General features: G+C 42.4%; 1 protein-coding gene across 3 annotated transcripts in view; it reads right to left on the reverse strand.

Moving 5' to 3' along the window:
* Nucleotides 1–16,925, reverse strand: part of LOC111871193 (la-related protein 1) — a 96,992-nt gene extending 80,067 nt beyond the window's left edge. For 2 of the 3 annotated variants that reach the window (XM_023864103.2, XM_023864102.2), the window contains exon 1: nt 15,713–16,925. In XM_023864103.2, coding sequence (XP_023719871.1) covers nt 15,713–16,331 — 619 coding nt within the window. In that variant the 5' untranslated portion in view covers nt 16,332–16,925. The remainder of the gene's footprint in view (nt 1–15,712) is intronic. The other variant, XM_023864101.2, reaches the window with a different exon arrangement.
* Between the last annotated feature and the right edge of the window lie 1,949 nt (nt 16,926–18,874).

Raw genomic sequence — 18,874 nt, forward strand, 5'->3', positions numbered from 1 at the left:
CACGTTCCGAAGGTCCATTAGAAAGGCGACAAGTATGCGAAACTCGAGGTTATGTCTGACGAATTTAACGCAGCAGAAACCTGTACTCCACTGGAATTTATGAACAGAAATTGAGTGCCACACACACTATCATTATTACCATACAGTTCTCGTTAGCCTCACCATTAAGGAGACTGAACTCTCTGAAGGACAACAGCAGAACTTGTCTGATAACGTTTTCTCCCTTTTTCGTTTCTTCTTGCTGATTTTGGAAGTTTTATAGGCCAGCCTATCCGTATCTGTATGCCCCCCCTAACAAACTTCAGAACGACTTGACTGAAAGTGTTCACTTTAATAACTGAACACTCTGCGTCGATAGCAATAGCCTTTTAAAATCGACACAATTAACAGGAACAGAAAAACTACCAAAGGAAACTTGTTTCCAGCTGAGCTGTGTACCTGGCTCCAGACGGCAGTTACGTCTGACGAGCTAGAAATTTTAACAGTTCTGGCCACTTCGCCGTTATTTTGTGGTCAGATTTCGGAATTGTGAAGGCCAACTTCTGTTACTCTCTTATACAGAGCGTAAGACCGACGACTTCAAGCAAAATCTTTGTCAAATTCGAGTAAAAAGGTAAAGTTGTCCCTGTGCTCAACGAATTAAGAACTACGCCATGAAGGGGTACTGGTGGAGTGGATGAATAGATCCGCATTTTCTTGACCTCGGCGCTAGCTGGAGGTGAGTGGTCAGCTTCACGCCCCTGCCGCTTTACCCCCGGGGAGGGCCCACGGTACCCATTGGATAGGAGGTTGGGTGGACCCCAGAGCCGGTCTGGAAGACGTGGAGAAAATTCTTTACCCTACCAGGGCTCGAACTCCGACCCCTCAGTCGTCCAGCCGGTAGCCAGTCGCTATACCAACTAAGCTACAGAATCCGCTCGCATTTTACGATGGTCTACACAATAGGTCCGAAATCACGAACTATACAACAATATTCGTTTTTGTTTCTTTCCTTCTTCATGGCGACCGCCTCTTTAATTTTCTTAATTTTCGCGCGTTGGAAAACCACTGTTCGGTACGGATGTCTTCAGAACATAATTGCTGAGTGATCATTACGCAAGTGAGGAAATACATGCACAACGGACAGATTCCATACCTCGAAAACCGTAAGATTTATGGCAAAGAAAACCAGTACCTAGCATAAAATTTTTGTTTCATTTCTCTCTACAACTTTTGTTCAAAATATTTTTCGCTCCAGTAAATATTTGGCGCGTTACACTTCAACATATTCCCAGAAACTCAAGTGGTCTTCGAGTAAGGCGACCGTTAATTTTGTATCACTTCATCAAAAAGTGAAATGCGTCAGCCTTTATTAATACTCCCCTACATCAACTACAATTCATTCCTCTTATACCTTTACGGTGTCGAGTTTCTTTTTTTCATTTGGAACATTTTTACGGACGGTAGGACTCCTTGGACGAGTAATCAGCTCGTCGCAAGGCCTCTACCTAAACACAGGACAACATAAACACATACCAAACATCTATGCCTTGTGTGGGATTCGAACCCACGATCCCGGCTTCCGAGCGAGCGAAGACAGTACATGCCTTAGTCGACGACCGTGACCGGCCCCCCTATATGAAACTTCATGGAAATATCTTCAGCGGTTCATGAGTATAGGCGGACAAAACGAACTTAATGGACGCTTCGCAGGGTTGCGTACGCGCCTAAAAACCAGGCGAACTTCTTCCTTACAACGCGGGTTTGGTCTCTTATCGCTGTACGCGTTACTAACCGGAACACCCATACTGATAACAGCTGTGAGGTCGCTAGCAATTCAAGTAACTCACACAGTCTAATATTTAGTGTATCGATCCGGAGAAAATATATTGTTGTCATGCAAGAAAAAATATCTTCGTACTAGGATAATTGTCATCTCCAAAACCAAATAATCTCCACAAAAACGATTACAGGACGAAATGTACTGCCCCACTGATTCCAAATCATATATTTCGAAATATGCTGAAATCTAAACATAGCGTTTGAGGAAAACAGGTTTCGCTCACTGCTACTCTGCTTCAGCTTACAACATCCGCCCGTATGAACGTTCAACACTTAGGGCAGCACTTGGAGATTTATACATATCCAGGCGGTGAAGACACGGGGTGGGCATGTAAGCAACAAATACTATCAGAATTTTGCTCAGAACTGACGTTAGAAAGACATAAGCCGGGAGCGCTGTCAGCATAGACAGGCTATGGACTGGGCGGCCGGGTTCGATTCCCGAGAGGGCCAAAAAGACTTTCCTCCACCCTGTCCAGGCCGACTCTGGGGTCCACCCAACTTCCTATCAAATGGGTAGGTAGCGGAGGCTCTTTCTCCAAAGATAAATTAGCCGGGGCGTGACGCTGATCACACATTCACCTAGTGTCGAGATCAACACCCCCCACACGTTTCTGTGAGGTGGTGCTTAATTAGACACAAGGACAACCCTTACAAAAAGTCAGTGGAGTAGGTCAGAATGAGAAATGGAGCTGAAGGGACATGGCGAGGATCGCGTCAACTCGTGATGAGCTTAGGTGGCAGTGGTTCTGTTTCCCTACTAACTTCCACAATGCTCATTTTGCGTTGTACGTAAACATGGCGCATACCTACATACAGATACGAAAGCCATGATCCAACAATGAATTACGCTAGTTTTTCTCACAATTCAGATGTTGGTGCTCCATCCATGTTGGCATTACTGATGATACCTGCGCTGCTTACGGAGTTCGCGAGTTTCATCGTCCAGATGGCTCAAATGTCTATTACTGGACACACACAAAGTCTACAATACACAGACTGATTACTTCACGGACGTGTTAAAAATTCATTTCAGAAACAAAAATGACACCTGCTCATGAATACTCTGTTTCGCTTGAGGAAGAGCTCTCGGGTGTAGCTGTTACGGTTACACATATCACCTCCGCCACTGTTGGAACCACATTTTGGGACCCCATCTGCCTCTGTGGTCTAGTGGTCACAGTTCCTGGCTACAGACGCAGAGGTCCCGGGTTCGATTCCCAGCGCTGCCAGATTTTCTGAGAAGTAGTGCGTCTGGAATGGGGTTCACTCAGCCTCGTAAGGATAACTGAGATACTTGAACGGAAAAGTAGCGGCTTCGGTCTAGAAAACCGAAGTTAACGGCCGTGCGGATTCGTTGCGCTGACCACGCGACACCTCTAGCCGCTAAAGTTGGCACTAACTTCGCCGACAAGCGGCGGTCGCTCGGTCGGTATAGTTCGCTTGCGGACTGAAACCACGGAGTTTGTTTTGTTTCGTATTTATTTATAGTTTATCTAACGATACTGACGGTAACTCGGGACATACAGCGTCGAGTGAGGGGACGGCAGACAACAATGAACTGGAAAGGACGCCGAAGGATGCGGTCATGGCTTCATTTAAGGTATCTTTTCGGACATTTTCTGCCAGTATTGAGGAGGACCGTGAAAATCTCGGCCAGATGTCGGTGTGGTGGCCGAGATTAGAACCAAGTACCTCTAGGATCATTACTAAATCATGTAACTTGCTCGGCACAACCATATAAATACCATCCTGTCGACCATTCTTAAGTTACATCAAGTGGGCGTCTACATCGGACAGTATGCACATCGCCCCCAACCTCACACGTCTCGACGGAACGAAAATAAATGTTTTGCCCTCAACCTTGTGCCACGAGATACGAGAGAACCGCACGTTCGATCACACCGCATCTTTCCTGAAACTCCCCGATTATCCAAACGTGTTCCGCCCGCAATCCTTTTGTGCGTCTGTGGCAATTTGGCCTCGAAGCAGCGTGTAGTAGTACACCACTGAGGAATTATCTAACAGCAAGTTGTTGTTTTGCTTTAATTTTGTTGTTTAAACCTTTACAGGTGAGTCGTGATGTTACAAATATTGCTATGAATTTACGGTCGCAACTACTTTCTGACACCAGAATGACGTGTTAGGGGTTTGCGTGACTAATAATAATGGGTTCTGGATTTTGTGGTTTGGTTTATACGCACTTCTTTACAATTACAGTCAATTATAATAGCTCATACATTGAACTCCTTCTGAATTCTCTTACCAATGGGTCTCTATGAAGAATGACGGACTGATCTCTCATTCCAGACTGACTTAAATTCAAGTCAAAGTCATGTTACGACCGACGGTCTGTCGGTCAGTCTGTTTTGGAATAAAGCACCCATCTGAGGCTTAAGACCAGATCTTTGTTACTGTCAAGCAGCTGCAGGCTTATTGATCTGCGGCACTCTCTATGATGAGAGGACGATTCTGTCATTTGCCAAAGTCACATTCAGCAGCAATGTCTATTGTCAGTATGTACAATTTACATTTTATATGTTATTAAATGTATATACAATATATACAAGGACTCCATTAGTTCAGATTCCGTACAGCAGATCATGCCAGTCCCTTCAAATGCTATGATACTGAGGGGCCTATGAATTCTAATGATAATTTTGTTCCATGAGATTTACGACAATTTCAGACTCCTGTAACACAGCACCATTAAACTCTACCATAAGCCGCTGTACTACCTTTACTACTACTTTCAACATTTTGTCCAGAGCAAACTATTTACATTAGGGGCAACATGAATTCACGAATCAACTCCCTTTTCATAACTGCCAGAACATCTAATTGAGATCACCGCCTCCACGGGTTCCACAGTTCTTCATGAATACGTTGCCTCGGAAACCATGTCTTAGGCCCCCCATACACACACAGTTTGGCCTTCCGATCGACCTTACAGGCAAAACTGTGACAGTTTACCCCCTCCCTTTCCTCCCCATACACGCGCAGTTAAAGCAGCAGGCTTCATGCCACAATCACGGTCTTCCAGCCTATAATGTTGAGTCACACACGTCACGTGCTACGGTCCTGCAGGCAGAACTGACGGACTGACGGGTTTCCCACAGGCCAACAGTCCAAACCATTGGCCGGCCGCACCACACACGTCAGTTTTGCCTTTCAGTCTTCAACTGTGCAGGCCGAACTGGAGGCCAAACTGTGTGTGTGTGTGTATGGGGGCCCTTAATCCCCAAACAGCGGTTTGCTCTTCAAAGTCTTTACAACTTCCAGTTTCCGTGTCCCTAGAAAACGTGTTCCGTAATCAGTTGGTTTCCAGGAATAAATCTCTTCGTGGCAACCTGTTTGTCCATTCGTTTCCTATAAACGGCCCACATGTCACAACATGAAGCACCCCAATGAGATTCGAATAAAGAAAATAAATTGCAAGACGAGTTTCAGCAAAGAACAACATCACTTGTAACGAATAAATCTACTTTAGTTCTACAGTGTGTATCACAAGATCCAGATGCGCCCGTGGCTTGAGCAACGCCTTCAAAATGCACCTCGGAAAGTATTAAACAGTTCCGCATTATGACTCACGCGCAAAGTGAAAAAGCCCGTGATTTCCGGCCTTCAACATTAACACACTCACGCGACGACTGCTACAAAGCGAAAACACCGTATCTGGAGTGACAGCATGCAAAACAGCCATTTGAAGGACCGTGGAAGCTGAAGGAAAGCGTAAGCGACCTGACGTCTCCTCAACCATCCGTAAAGTTCATGAGAAAGAAGCTTCAACATTTTCTAATGACGGTATCGTACCATTTGACCAACAGGATTCGCGTCGAAAGCAAGAAAAGTACATATCGCCTCACTGTGCATCTGGAATCGGAAGTCCGATCAAGATGCAGATGTGGGAACAGCGACATGACACGCAACCGTGGGTGATGACATACAAAGATCATCCCGCAATTGCACTAAGTCACCTCACTGCCCTGTATAGACGTGTATAGTGACTGCTGCAGTTCCAGCTCAGTATCTGTGATCAGGATACGGATCTTCACCCACGCTGTTCCGCTCTACACTACAGAAACAGAAAATTCTCCGTGAATTAGAAATTAACAACTTGCATTATTCTGACCGTTCTCTGTACGAACACTCTAATGACGTTCGACTGTGTGACTTTATTAATTAATCGCAAGGCCATCAAAACACAGTGGCCACTAAGATTCTTGCAGCACAACATACTTCCATCATCATTTGGGAATCAGCAAGTACACGTGTCGTTCTATTTAGTAAGGTTGCATACTGTAGGCAAGAGTCATTAAACTGTTATGAAATATATTTTACATTTCAGTTTAGTTGAAACTGATATCGGAATTAAAATCTGTGTGGCTGTACCAGTTTTATTACGGCCTGAATTCAATTTCGGTGCAACAGTATTCTCACGTGGTTCTGCTGCTTCTCGCTGTTCTTGTGTTGGCCAAGTTTTCGAGCGGCTCTCTACTGTTTCTTAATGTCAATAATACGTAATATTACTGTACCAGTTATTAGTAAAGTTCTACGCGTTGGGACTTCGTGTAACTGAGGCGCTTACGTGCTACTTTGTGGTGCTGCCCTGCTGTTGGTTTTGTTATGATGTGCACAATATTCGTTATGCTGTCATATCTGCATCCTGTGTTAGTGTATCGACACAATAACAGCTGAATAACAATGAAACAGGATGCTACAGTATGGAAATAAATATCAAGAAGGTTGACCAGATTCTATCAGCGGTTATGCGAATCACTCTTCAAACATGCGGTAGCCCGGATCGGCAAAATTAAAATAAGTTTACAGTTCACTAAGTCGTAAAAGAATATCCAGACGACATCCATACTGCTCTTACTGAAGTGGCGTAACTTCAAAAATCGGAAGCTGAGAGTCTACCAGAGAAAAACGTGTCACTTGACTTGCGCGCCGCCCGAGATATCAGTTGGGACGCACAGGTGGGCACTAGCCACAGTTTAAAAATATGGCAAAATAGTACAGGCATCGCTGTATCAGGCCCTGGAGGCCCATGCGGTTGAGATGTTGAGGTTCCAACATTTTCTAGACAATCGGCTCACAGATGGCGGTAAGGTTGTCAGCCCTACGAGCCGGCCGCCCTTTACCAGCAAGAATATTTTTTCCAAGAATATTCCTGGTACTCATTTATGTTAGAGGCTGAGTCGACCCCAGGGCCATAGTGCGGCTGGAAGGGTTAAGTACCGGTGTCATCTATCATATTTTGTAATTGAACTGAAACTTGTAGTAGTACCTGAACTGAAACTATGGTTGAGTAATGTTGCTAGTAGAGCAGCTACTTCAAAGTTGGAAACGTTGTACCAACTATTCCCGGAATGCCGAGATGTTCCTGCATACTTCGATATACGTTTCGCTGAACAACTGAGGAACCTTACTATCATCTTGAAAAACTTACGATTCACACGGCGATATATAACTGATCCAACCAGTAAGGAACACATGTCGCAAACTATGCGTTTAAGTTATCGGAACCATAATCGCAGCAAGTGATATTAACATTACTCTGCTGGCAGCTCCGAAGAAATGCAGGAAATTACCGAGCTTGACTTTTTGCTTACCGAAATTATTCATAAAAACCTGAAAATATAGTTATCACTGTGTTTTTCGACCTACAAACAAGGGCATCCTTTAATGGGTATCCAGGTGATGCTCTACTGTGTTACACGATTTACTAATATTATCAAAAGTGCTATAAGACACGTTTATCTCTCCATATCCTGGGGTTCCGCTTAACACCATTTCGGATACACTACAAAAATGTAAAGTTGTTTCTATGTTCAATTAAGCAGCACGCCATAAAGACGTATGGAGAAGTAGAGGTACAGCTCCATCTGTTTTGGCCTCAACACTAAATGGAGGTAAAGGCCAGCTTCACGCCCCCGCAGCTTTACACCCAAGGAAAGAGCCACCGATACCCACTGGATAAGAGGCTTGGCGGGCCCTAAGAGTGTGGAAAGGCGAAAAATATCTTGCCCTTGCAGGGACTCGAACCCCGGCCTTCCAACCCGCAGCCCGTCGTTACACCGACTGAGTTATCCCGAACATCGCAATGATGCCGTGTGAGACTGCTGTGAAACAGTGCCAACAGCGGCAGCTGATCTGCCAAACAATGATCTCTGTTTTCAACCGTCTTCATGAAAATCTGCATTTAGAAAAGATTCCTTGGTAATGCAGTTGGTATTCTCTTATGTTGGATTTTATGAGCGGATAACGCCCAGAGTACGCGAAACGGGGTCCAAGGTATTTACAACTACATTTCACGAAAAATGTCTGCTTCACCTCTCCAATAATAATGCTCATGTTAGTAAAGACGAGATTTATTACTACTGTTCTCGTATTTATATTGGTGGCGGTAAGTAGTATGTTCTAATAATAGTCAGATGCGTCGGTTTTTATCCAACCTAATTACCGTTAACCGCGACATGTGGTGTATGATATGGGGGAGTGTCCATAATGGTTGAACAGTCGGTTATAATGAAAAGTCTGTGCTACAGATCAGGTGACTCCAAATGTCTATACCAAGGGTCTCCAAACTACGGCCCGCGAAAGAATTTTGCAGAAATGCGCCAATTGAACTAATTTTCCAGTGAGTACTGGTAAATATGATTCTGAGCTTATCGACCTGACATATCATACTGCAGTTCGATGGCTTAGCTGTGGAAAGGTTCTTTCGCGCTTCTTTCAGCTCAGGAATGAAACTGATATATTCCTTACCGAGAAAAACCATCACGAACCACTTTTATCAGATACCAAGTGACTTTGGAAATTAGCATTTTTGCTGATCGGGTGAACCATATGAACCATTTCAATTTAAAGTTGAAGGCTGAAACTAACTTAGTCTGTGATTTATTTGCACTTATCAAAGCATTCAGAGCAAAGTTGATACTTCTGGAAAGCCAAGTGAAAAATTGTAACTTTGTTCATATGCTATACTGTGCAGAGTTGCATAAAATGGGTTAAGCAGAATTTCCTTCCTCGTTTGCAAATTTAGTCATTTCAGATTTGAAAGAACAATTTCGGAAGCGATTTGCTGATTTGGATTCCATTGCTCAGGAAATTAAGATTGTTTCAAAATCCATTTGACTGCGATGCTGCAGATGTCCCAAGTCAAATTCAAATAGAAATTACTGAACTTCAGAAAAATTATCATATTAAAGACATATACAAGGAAGGAAATTTGATCGAATTTTATAAATTTCTGAACTCTGAGCAATTTCCAAATTTAAAGAAATTTGCTTGTAAATTTATCTCCATTTTTGGGACGACATATCTGTGTGAACAAAATTTTTCCCAGATGAAGTACATCAAGTCGAAATTACAGGGCACATTTATCCGATGAACATTTAAAGTGGCTACTTGTGATTAGAGTTTCAAAATTTGAACCTCAATTTAATCAGATTTTAAGAATGCAAAAAGAGTTCCATCATTCACATTAATTGTTTTATTATAATTTGTGATGAAAATATGAGCATTTACTGCTACTGTCTGTTGTCATTAATATATGAAAATTTATTCTCACGTACTTTGTATTTCGTTTATGAAATTCTGTGCTTTCAATAAAAGTCATATACCTAGAGTTATTAATTTCTCATTTTATCCGGCCCGTTGAAAGTGCTGAATTACCTAATGTGGTCCGCGGTTCGAAAAGTTTGGAGACCCCTGCTCTATACAATGGATACTTCCTGCTGACAAACTTTCCCTAGTCAGGTTGTTCGAAAATAATTAAGTCCTTATTCGATACATTTAAAGAAATTCCATCACCGACCGAGAGATGGACGAAATATATCATGGTCAGATGCAAGGACAGATGAAATCCCTCTCTTCTGAACATTCGGGATATGTTTCCGCTCCGAAAAGATATCCCCAAACTGAAACCACTGACAGTGTACGTGATTTACACCCAATAACAAAGCGCATGAATACAGGCGAGCAGGGAAAGCAACTATATTGTGGTGTACAGATCCACTGCTATGAGGTGACTCTGTAAACAACGGCCGTTACCAGGTAACGCCCGCAGAATACACACACGCAACAATAGTACAACGGCGTTATGCCATCTGTTTCTAAGCAACGGCTCGATAAACACGTCCCGCACAACAATAGAAGTACGTTTATCTCTAGAATCATAACGGGTGACGAAAGTTGGATTTACAGTTGTGATCCAGAAACAAAGCAACAATCGTCGCAGTAGATCATCATGAGCAAAAAAGGGACGGCAGGTCCGGAGTACAACAAAGAGCATGTTCATTGTTTCTATGGGCGTGAAGGGGATTGTTCCCCGTGAATCTGTTCCTCCTAACACTACGGTCAACTCTGACGTTTACTGTAACGTTTTGAGACGCTTCTTGCATAGACCTGCTGTAGTAGCCAATGATTCAAGCCCGCAGGTCCGGAGTACAACAAAGAGCATGTTCATTGTTTCTATGGGCGTGAAGGGGATTGTTCCCCGTGAATCTGTTCCTCCTAACACTACGGTCAACTCTGACGTTTACTGTAACGTTTTGAGACGCTTCTTGCATAGACCTGCTGTAGTAGCCAATGATTCACAGCCCGCTTTTCTGAGGCAATTTAACTTAATTAATTTGTAGTACCGTCTCAAAATGAAGACCCTCTCTGCTTCTAAGCACGCTTCACATTGTGAGAACATGTCTCTAGGCACATGAGGATTTAAATCGTGTGACTGCAGAGTCCTCGACTTATAACTCACTCGCTGAAGACTTCATCTAATGCTTCCAGAGTACTTCTTGCAGTGTGTGCAATAACATTATCTTGCATGAATGATTTTGCCTGCTCGATTTTCCATTACCAGTCAGCTGACTGAAGAAGGGTGAAAGTATCAATTCTCAGGTAGCATTTGGAATCTGTTGTTTCCTGAAAAGCACACAGGCCCAATGAAAGCTCTACTTTTTGCCAATCCATGCTGAAGAGCCAAAAGACAGATGATTTCTTTGGGCTTGCTTCTAATTCAGCACTGAAGTCATAAAGTTTTCCTTCAATCAATACATCTCTTTTGAAAGTCCTTTCTATCCAGCACTGATCCTGAAGGCTGTAATTGTTATATTGTAAATCGTTGCTTTGCACAGCACAGCAGTGTCAGGATACTTCCCACGAAACTTTCAACTTCACTTCTTCACGAAGAATGTTGTATGAAGATATAATATGAATAATTTCTGTTCAACACTATACTTCATTTCTGAACACTGTATCTCACAACATTGGTGACTGTACTTGTGCATATCTCAAGCACAGCTAAGCAACTAAACACAGTGACAGTGACATCGACATAAGCCAGCAAGCACCAGGAGACTGAGCAATGGTTCGGCTGCCAGCAGTGGGCTGGTATGGGAGAATAAATTTCTAGCTGGCCAGTATAAGGATAATCTACCCTCCTGTATTTCTGAACTATTGTATTGTAAACTTATAAGCATCTCATCCCTCTTTCTGAATCACCAACACCCAAACTAGCGAGTAAACAGAAACCAAGTACTATAAGATGTGTCTACGACTATACTGCACTGTGGCATCTGTCTACACCACATTACATGCCCTACCTTGGTATAACACAATTTAATAACAAATCGAACAGTTAACATGGAACATCACTGAATAACTTCCATTTAACAAGACTCCTGCAAAAGCGTTTGAGGAGGTGACTATGGATAAACACACATTTTGACCCTTGGATGTGGGGGGGGGGAAGCTGATGAACATCCCAACCCTTCAAAGTCTACCAACATTACAAATGGTGACAAAAATTCAGTGGAAGACCAAAACATCACAGTTTTACACAGAACACTGCATAACTGCCAGTACTGAGAAGCCACCAAATTACATACAGCACACCTGTAACCATGCAAGTTTGATGGTCTTGGAACTGGAGATATGATATCTTCTGCAAATATGAAAGAATTGATCAATTACACTGTCACATGTACAGAGTGACTACAAATGGGGTCTGGACTGGAAACTGGATTTACTGAACACATACGGATCCTAACAAGAAATAACTATAGTCCTATCCCTAATTAACTACAGTACGCACTAAGTATTCTCAGTCTGCTCTAACTTCATGGGTTGTCGCCTCCTAATGGCTTCCAACACTGTAGCTTCCTTGTTCACATTCTTACTGGCTGGGGACTGACTCACAATTCACAAAACTCTAGACTTGTCCTGCTTATAACACCTTCGCAAGAAGCACATAGAAAACAACTATCCCCACAGTTTTCTATTCTTGCATCACGTGGCTATAGCTCAGGCTGTGTACATAACACCATTCTTGCGTTACTGTTTACAGTTAACACCTACAAACGGTCACTGCTTACAGAGTCAATACTTAGCAACGGGTCTACATGTCACATCGCTCCCTCCTTAAGGCTATTCATCCCAAAGAGCCTACAGGCATACCGTCATTTCTTCTTTCCTGAGGGCTGTGTTTGTGACGTCTGTGATTAGCATCACTTTCCTTCCCTATGGCTCGGTTCTCTCAGTGATTACTCTCCGACAGCTCATGTTGCTCCCTTCTTAAGGTTACTCATACCAAGCAGTTGCCTGATAAGCTGTGAGCAGGTGTACCACCGTCAACTTTAAAACTATGGTTCCACTGGAACATCATTTATCCGTGTGACTACCTTGCATAGGCCGTCCCATGAGGACTGCAGCTTGGGCGATGGAGTTATACCTTGTCACCCTCGTGGTAGCCTATGCAGTTGAGCAGTCTGTCGTAATGCATTTTTATCTGGTCACTGGCCAGCTTCAGCTGTTGGCAGGCATAACTGTGGATGACATTTAATGGTCCACAAATTCACACATGATTGATTGTGAGTCGTTCCTCCTAAGGGGGTGCCCCAAACAGCAGGTTGCAGGGCAGATAAGAGTTCTTCGGAACACCAGGCCAGCAAACTGGTAATATTGCATCCCAATCTCTCTGCTGTGATTCAACGACTTTTCCTAGGCTATTCTGATGTAGCGCAGTCAGTCACTCAGTATAAAAACCCTATGCCTGAGTATGGTATGACAGAAATGCACCTTACTGTGAGGTCAAGTCATAACAGAGAGAAAAGTAATCATAATGGACTAGTGAGTCTTTGTATAAGAAAATGAATGTTCAACACAAAGTACTTGGTCACTAAAAGGAAAGTAATACAAATCAAGGTCACTAGCTCTAATTTTTAAGTTGTGGCATGTAAGTAAAGTACACAGACCAGTTTTAGCCCACTGTTAAATGTATGTGGATATACCACAACTTGCTTTCTGATTGGGAGGTTTCCGCATGGTCTCTCACAACCAGCTATTCCACAGTTCTGTTCCTGCCACTCATCCACAACCACCCATACAGCATTCACGCATATCTCTGACATGGGATCAATACAATAAACACAATCCTGAACTGTTTAGAGCCTGAATCTGTTACACAGAACATAATAAGGCAAGTTGTTAATCACAAACGAATCTGGGACTAACATACACAAAACAATATTTTATTTCCCCTGCAATATAAATCTGGGATCAACTTACACATAAGCACATTTTATCTCTCACTGCAAAATTAGGTCCTTTTCTGTGTTCATTATGACTCTCTATAAACAACACCTTCAAAAAATAAGAAGGGACATGTAAGTGGTTGGGTGATCCATGAACAGCAAACAGATAAGATCATCGCGCTTCTACATCCACTCTAACGGCTGACTGCCAGTGACAGAGGCTTCCAACTTTACAGAGTCTGACACTCATCCTTCCACACCTGTCCAATGCAAGCTTACCCCAACACAAACAGGTGTTGCTGGGCATTATGACTGGACACATTTTTGGAAGGGAACAAGGGCTGTCCTACCATATGACAATACTTTCATATATTACCTCAGATACTTCCAAATTAGGGGCCTAAAACTGAGAACAAACAATTCTTGATGCAGTGTTTTCAGGTTTAAAATCTACTCTGAATGCAGAAACCATGAAGACTGTCTACACTCCAATAAAAATTTAGGTCCACCAACTCCACCTTGTATAAACAACCTGGCGGATGGGAAGTCTTTCGTTAAGTAAGTTTGAATTTCCCACCAGCATATGAATACTGGAAGTATATTGAAAATGGACTCCAAAAACTTCATACGATGATATAACAGTCTGCATCACTAGCTGAAGATATTGTGTCCTTGTTCCCACAGTGAACAGAGCACAATGAAACAGCAGCAAGAGCGCAAAATACACAGGATGCATGGAAAGGTCTGTTCCTGTTGATTCTTACATAACATAAAGCACACATCATATTCTGTCACCAAACAATCCAACTGTCACATTACAGGACAAACTGAACCAGAAAAATTCATTTGCATTTGTATATATGAATTGTGCAATTAAACATTAAGTGTATGATGCTGTTCCTGATTCTAGCACAATAATGTAGCTGCATGTCAAACATTCACCATGTCCATAAAAGTATTAAAAAAAAAAAGTAAAAGCTATCCCTGTACCAGGCCGTGAAGGCCCATAGGGTTGCGATACGTTGCGGGTCCCACACTATCTAGACAATCGGCTCAAAGATGGCAGTAAGGTTGTCAGCCTTACGCGCTGGCTGCGCTTTACTCCCCAGGAAAATTATTCAATTAATTCCTGGTACTCATTTCTGTTAGAGGCTGAGTATATGCCAGGGCCTAGTGCAGCTGGAAGGATGAGGTCAACTGAAAAAAATCCGATGACCTCATTGGGACCTGAACCCGCGACCTTCCGGCTTGTAGCATAGCCCCTCCACCATGTCTGTAAGATGGATTATATTAGCACGTCCTGCTGCAATCAGTAAGTCTTGTCCCTAGTCACTATGCCTACTGAGATATCCTGGCTCCCAACCAACCTGCAGAAGACAGAAATAAATTCTACACTATATAAGAATGCATCAAGGGCAAAGTAGGGTTTAACATACTATCAAGCTAAATGCTGACATTCACACCCATAAACAGGTGAACATGGATACCAGGAGATGATAATTCCAGGTTCTCACAGCAGCAACTGCTTACAGAATGAGCTGTATAATGCTTGGATGGGCCAAGGACTTGCTTATGGAACTATTCTCAGGCAGTATACAATTTCAGCTCTTCCTCACAGTTGGTGGTAATATTCACCGTCTGGCTATGTCAGAATATCTTGGTACTGTTTGCTGTGTGTCTTAGTGGCAGTGAAATAGTTTTTCTCACCATTTCTGTCAGTCCAGAACCTTTTGTCTTCTTGTCTGCTGTCCAAAAACATAAAAATTAGAATATACAAAACAAATAATTTTGCCTGTGTTTCTGTATGGGTGTGAAACTTGGTCTCTGACATTAAGGGAGGAAAACAGACTGAGGGTAGCGGCCTCTGTAGCCTAGGGGTAACGTTCCCACCTCATGACTCAAGGTACGCGGGTTCAAACCCGGCAGAGGTCGTGGAATTTTTAAGGGCGGAAAAATTCAGGGAACAAGTCCTCCGGGAGGGACTTTAAGGCGTGAGTCCTGTGTCATAGATTTACGGCACATAGATCCTCATGTTTCTAGGAGACCTCTGAGCAAAATTAGGTAACAATTTCCCGCCCAAGTAGTTTCCAACGCCTCTGGTAGATTGGGGAAATATCTGGTACCGACGGCCGACCTCGTTGGCTGAACAGGGCTGATAGCACACACCAGTACCGGTAGGGTATGGGGACAGTAGAAATTAAAGGGGGACACACAATGGACCAATAACTGGTCNAAAAACAAGCACACACTCTGTAATATGCATAAGAACTACAAAAAGTAATACAAATTAATATACATCAAAGCCCACACAACTGAAACTTTCAGAGTACATAAAAACAATGCCTGTTACTCACCTACTCGACCCTGCTGCTGGGGTTGCAAAACTCGCTTCTCATTTGAAGTCACAGCAGGTGTAATAAAATTGGAACCAGCCTGCGGTTTAGCCTCTGACTGTTTCCCTCTTATCACTGATGCAGCATTCTTATTCACTGTCCATGGATTTATCTTTGGCAAAGGTGCTTCCACATACTTCTTCTTTTCAGGAACTTTATCAGAAACACTGTCTCCCTCGTTTTCAATTAAAGAACAACTCTGTTCATCATGTTCCGACTTGTCGGCACATGAACTATTTACGGGTCTACTGCTCACATTAACATTCTCGTCCATTTTCTCGGGTAATCTCCTCGAACTCCTACCTTGTGGGATAATCTGAGGAAAATCCTCGTTGCCATGTGCACTGTTCGGGCCAGAAACATTTAACGCGTGATGCTTAACACTTTTTTGCACTGCTGTCTTACTTCTTGTTGGAGCTTCTTTCACACTGTGTTCTTTAGGGGTCGCATGTGATACCGCATTTATGTTTTCTTTATTACTATCGATGTTCTTAAAATTAAGTACTGCATTCGCATACGATACTCCTACCGTCTCTCTGCTTTGAGGGCCATCACTGGACTGAGCGACTTGAGCCGCCATTTTGCTTAATATAATACAAAAGCTCAGCTTCACCACGAGGCGAGACGCAATTTCTTTCACTGTACTGATACATCAATCCAACATACAATCTAAATTATAATTTCTTCTTCACTGATTGTCTTGACGTATTTATAACAATAATGTATTGTAACTGGTGACTGTTTTATGGAAAAAATAAAATTATTGCTAACAATATGTTACCCTAATGCTACGCTGTTGTCCATGTTAGCAGCATGGCTCTCTGGAAAAAACACGCCAACATTGCATCAACACCATTCACTGATCAATACTACTTGTCCTAACTACAACTAAAAGAGCTTTCGTACGGCACTACGTATTATCATTTGAATAAAATAGTTATGATAATGCGTCAACAACGGCTTGAGACACCTATACACACTTATTCCACAGAATATATTATTTTACTTCCAACTCGCCATATCATTTATTTCATTTATGCCACAGTTCCTCTCACTAACTGTATACTTACAGAAACTGATTATCTTCAATTACTCCGAAACCTCCGAACCTCCGAACTTCCTCACACTGACCCATTCACATTTTACAAAACATGCCTCTCACCACGTAATACTACGCAATCACACAGTATTACTGACGCTTATTACAAACAGGTTCATAGATGTCAGCACCAGTCATCACTATGCAGGTGTTGTGTGTGGATGTTGCAGGTGGAGGTGTTTTCAAAGTCTCGTTATGTGTGACAAAATGTGTCGTAAGTGCTTATACTTATAGGAAATCGTAACGTCCGTAATATTTATACATATATCCATCCTTGCAATTATGACTTCACCCACCTACGTTGCTATTATATGATTATTGGTTCCAGAACGGTGGAACATGGAAAGTGTTCGTAGATAACCTGTATAACACGCTTTAATAGAGGTTATCTATGGACATTTTCAAAGTTGAGCCAAAGCTATACCAATAAATTATTTAAGTAATGTTTTGTACTTTTAACTGTGTATATGCACTGGGTAAACATTACTCTATGCTTCATGAAGTAATAAGGTACCCCGTCTGTTTAGTGTCGTTCACTTTGTACTGCAATATGCGTTGTATAATAAAATTTATTTTATGCCGTAATAGAGTAAATTTTCCTAATTTAGGAGCATGATTTTCTGGGTTGTAACGCCATGTAGTTGGGAAAGAGCCCGACGTTTCGGGGGAAACATATTGCCTATACCTTCAGGGCTGAAGAGTAAGTAAACAACTAACTAGGCAGATGGGAACCAGTTTGTTCCCCCCTCTCTTTATTCTCCTTTTCCTGCGTGAGCGTTCTAGGCAATATTAAACAGTTTCTTTGTGTGTGTGGGGGGGCAAAAGATTACCTGAAATAATGCTGTATTTAAGTTTTTTTTTATAAATGTAACCACTAGATACGTTCCACTTCCAGTAAAATCGTTAGTTTCATATTTCAGTATTTCCAACTTTTGTGTAGTGTTTCTGTGTTTGTTAATTTTCACTATATAGAATGCATACAGTACATAGCTTCTTGACCCTAGAAATTCACAACTAATACATGGACCAACAAAACTGAATGGCATTAATACATGTAATCTTGATGGAACTGTTGTTTTCTTGTGTGATGGTAAATGAAATATGAAAATCCTTTTCCTGAAATTATGATGAAACATAATTCAGAATCATCTGAAGCAAGGAGATGCATTTTCTTCATTGCTTTTAAACTCTGTTTTAATAAATTTCATCATCAGGAGGAGCTGGAAAGAAATGGGACACATGAACTTCTGGTCCGTACTGATATTACTAAATGTACTGGGTGAAAAAGTAAATACCATAAAGAAAAAACACAAAAGCTGATCATAATGGTCCCAAAGCATAGAGCACAAAATGTCTTCATATGCTTGAACACTGGGATCATGGGTTCAAATCACTCACACAATGGATGCATGTCTACGCCTTTCCTGTGTTTATGTTGTCCTGTGTAGGTAGCAGCTTTGTGACAGACTGATCCCCCATTCAAGGAGTCCTACCACCTGTCTATGATTTATCATTTCACAGGCCAAATGCCTTAATCCTTCAAGGAGGAGGCAGGATAGGGGGAGAAACACAGAAGCTATTAGACACTAGTGAAGAGGCTGGTCTACAAGCGTATACAAAGAGAAAAAGATTATATATATACTAGGTGGTTCAAATATGACTGAGACTGATTTTTTTGTAAACAAGCCGCACTGCATAGCAGCTGTGCAACCTTGAGAAAGTGAAGCCACAACCTCCACCCTCCCTCCTGTTAGGGTTAGAACCTGTTCAGTCCGGTCTGGAAGTTGCTAGAGTGATGAGTGAACAGAAGGTACCGCAGAGCGTGGAACAATGCATTGTGATCAAATTCCTCATTGGAGAAAACGTCCCGTCCGCTGAAATTCACCAGACTCCAACAACAGTATGGGGAAGAGTGTCTCTCACGGACCCATGTGTTTGAGTGCTGTAAGTGCTTCAGAGAGGGCAGAGAGCGCATGGAGAATGAACTGCATGATCGTTGGCCGCAAACATCCGTCACCAAGCCA

This window comes from Cryptotermes secundus, unplaced genomic scaffold (assembly GCF_002891405.2).
Source record: "Cryptotermes secundus unplaced genomic scaffold, Csec_1.0 scaffold573, whole genome shotgun sequence".
Classification (NCBI taxonomy): domain Eukaryota; kingdom Metazoa; phylum Arthropoda; class Insecta; order Blattodea; family Kalotermitidae; genus Cryptotermes; species Cryptotermes secundus.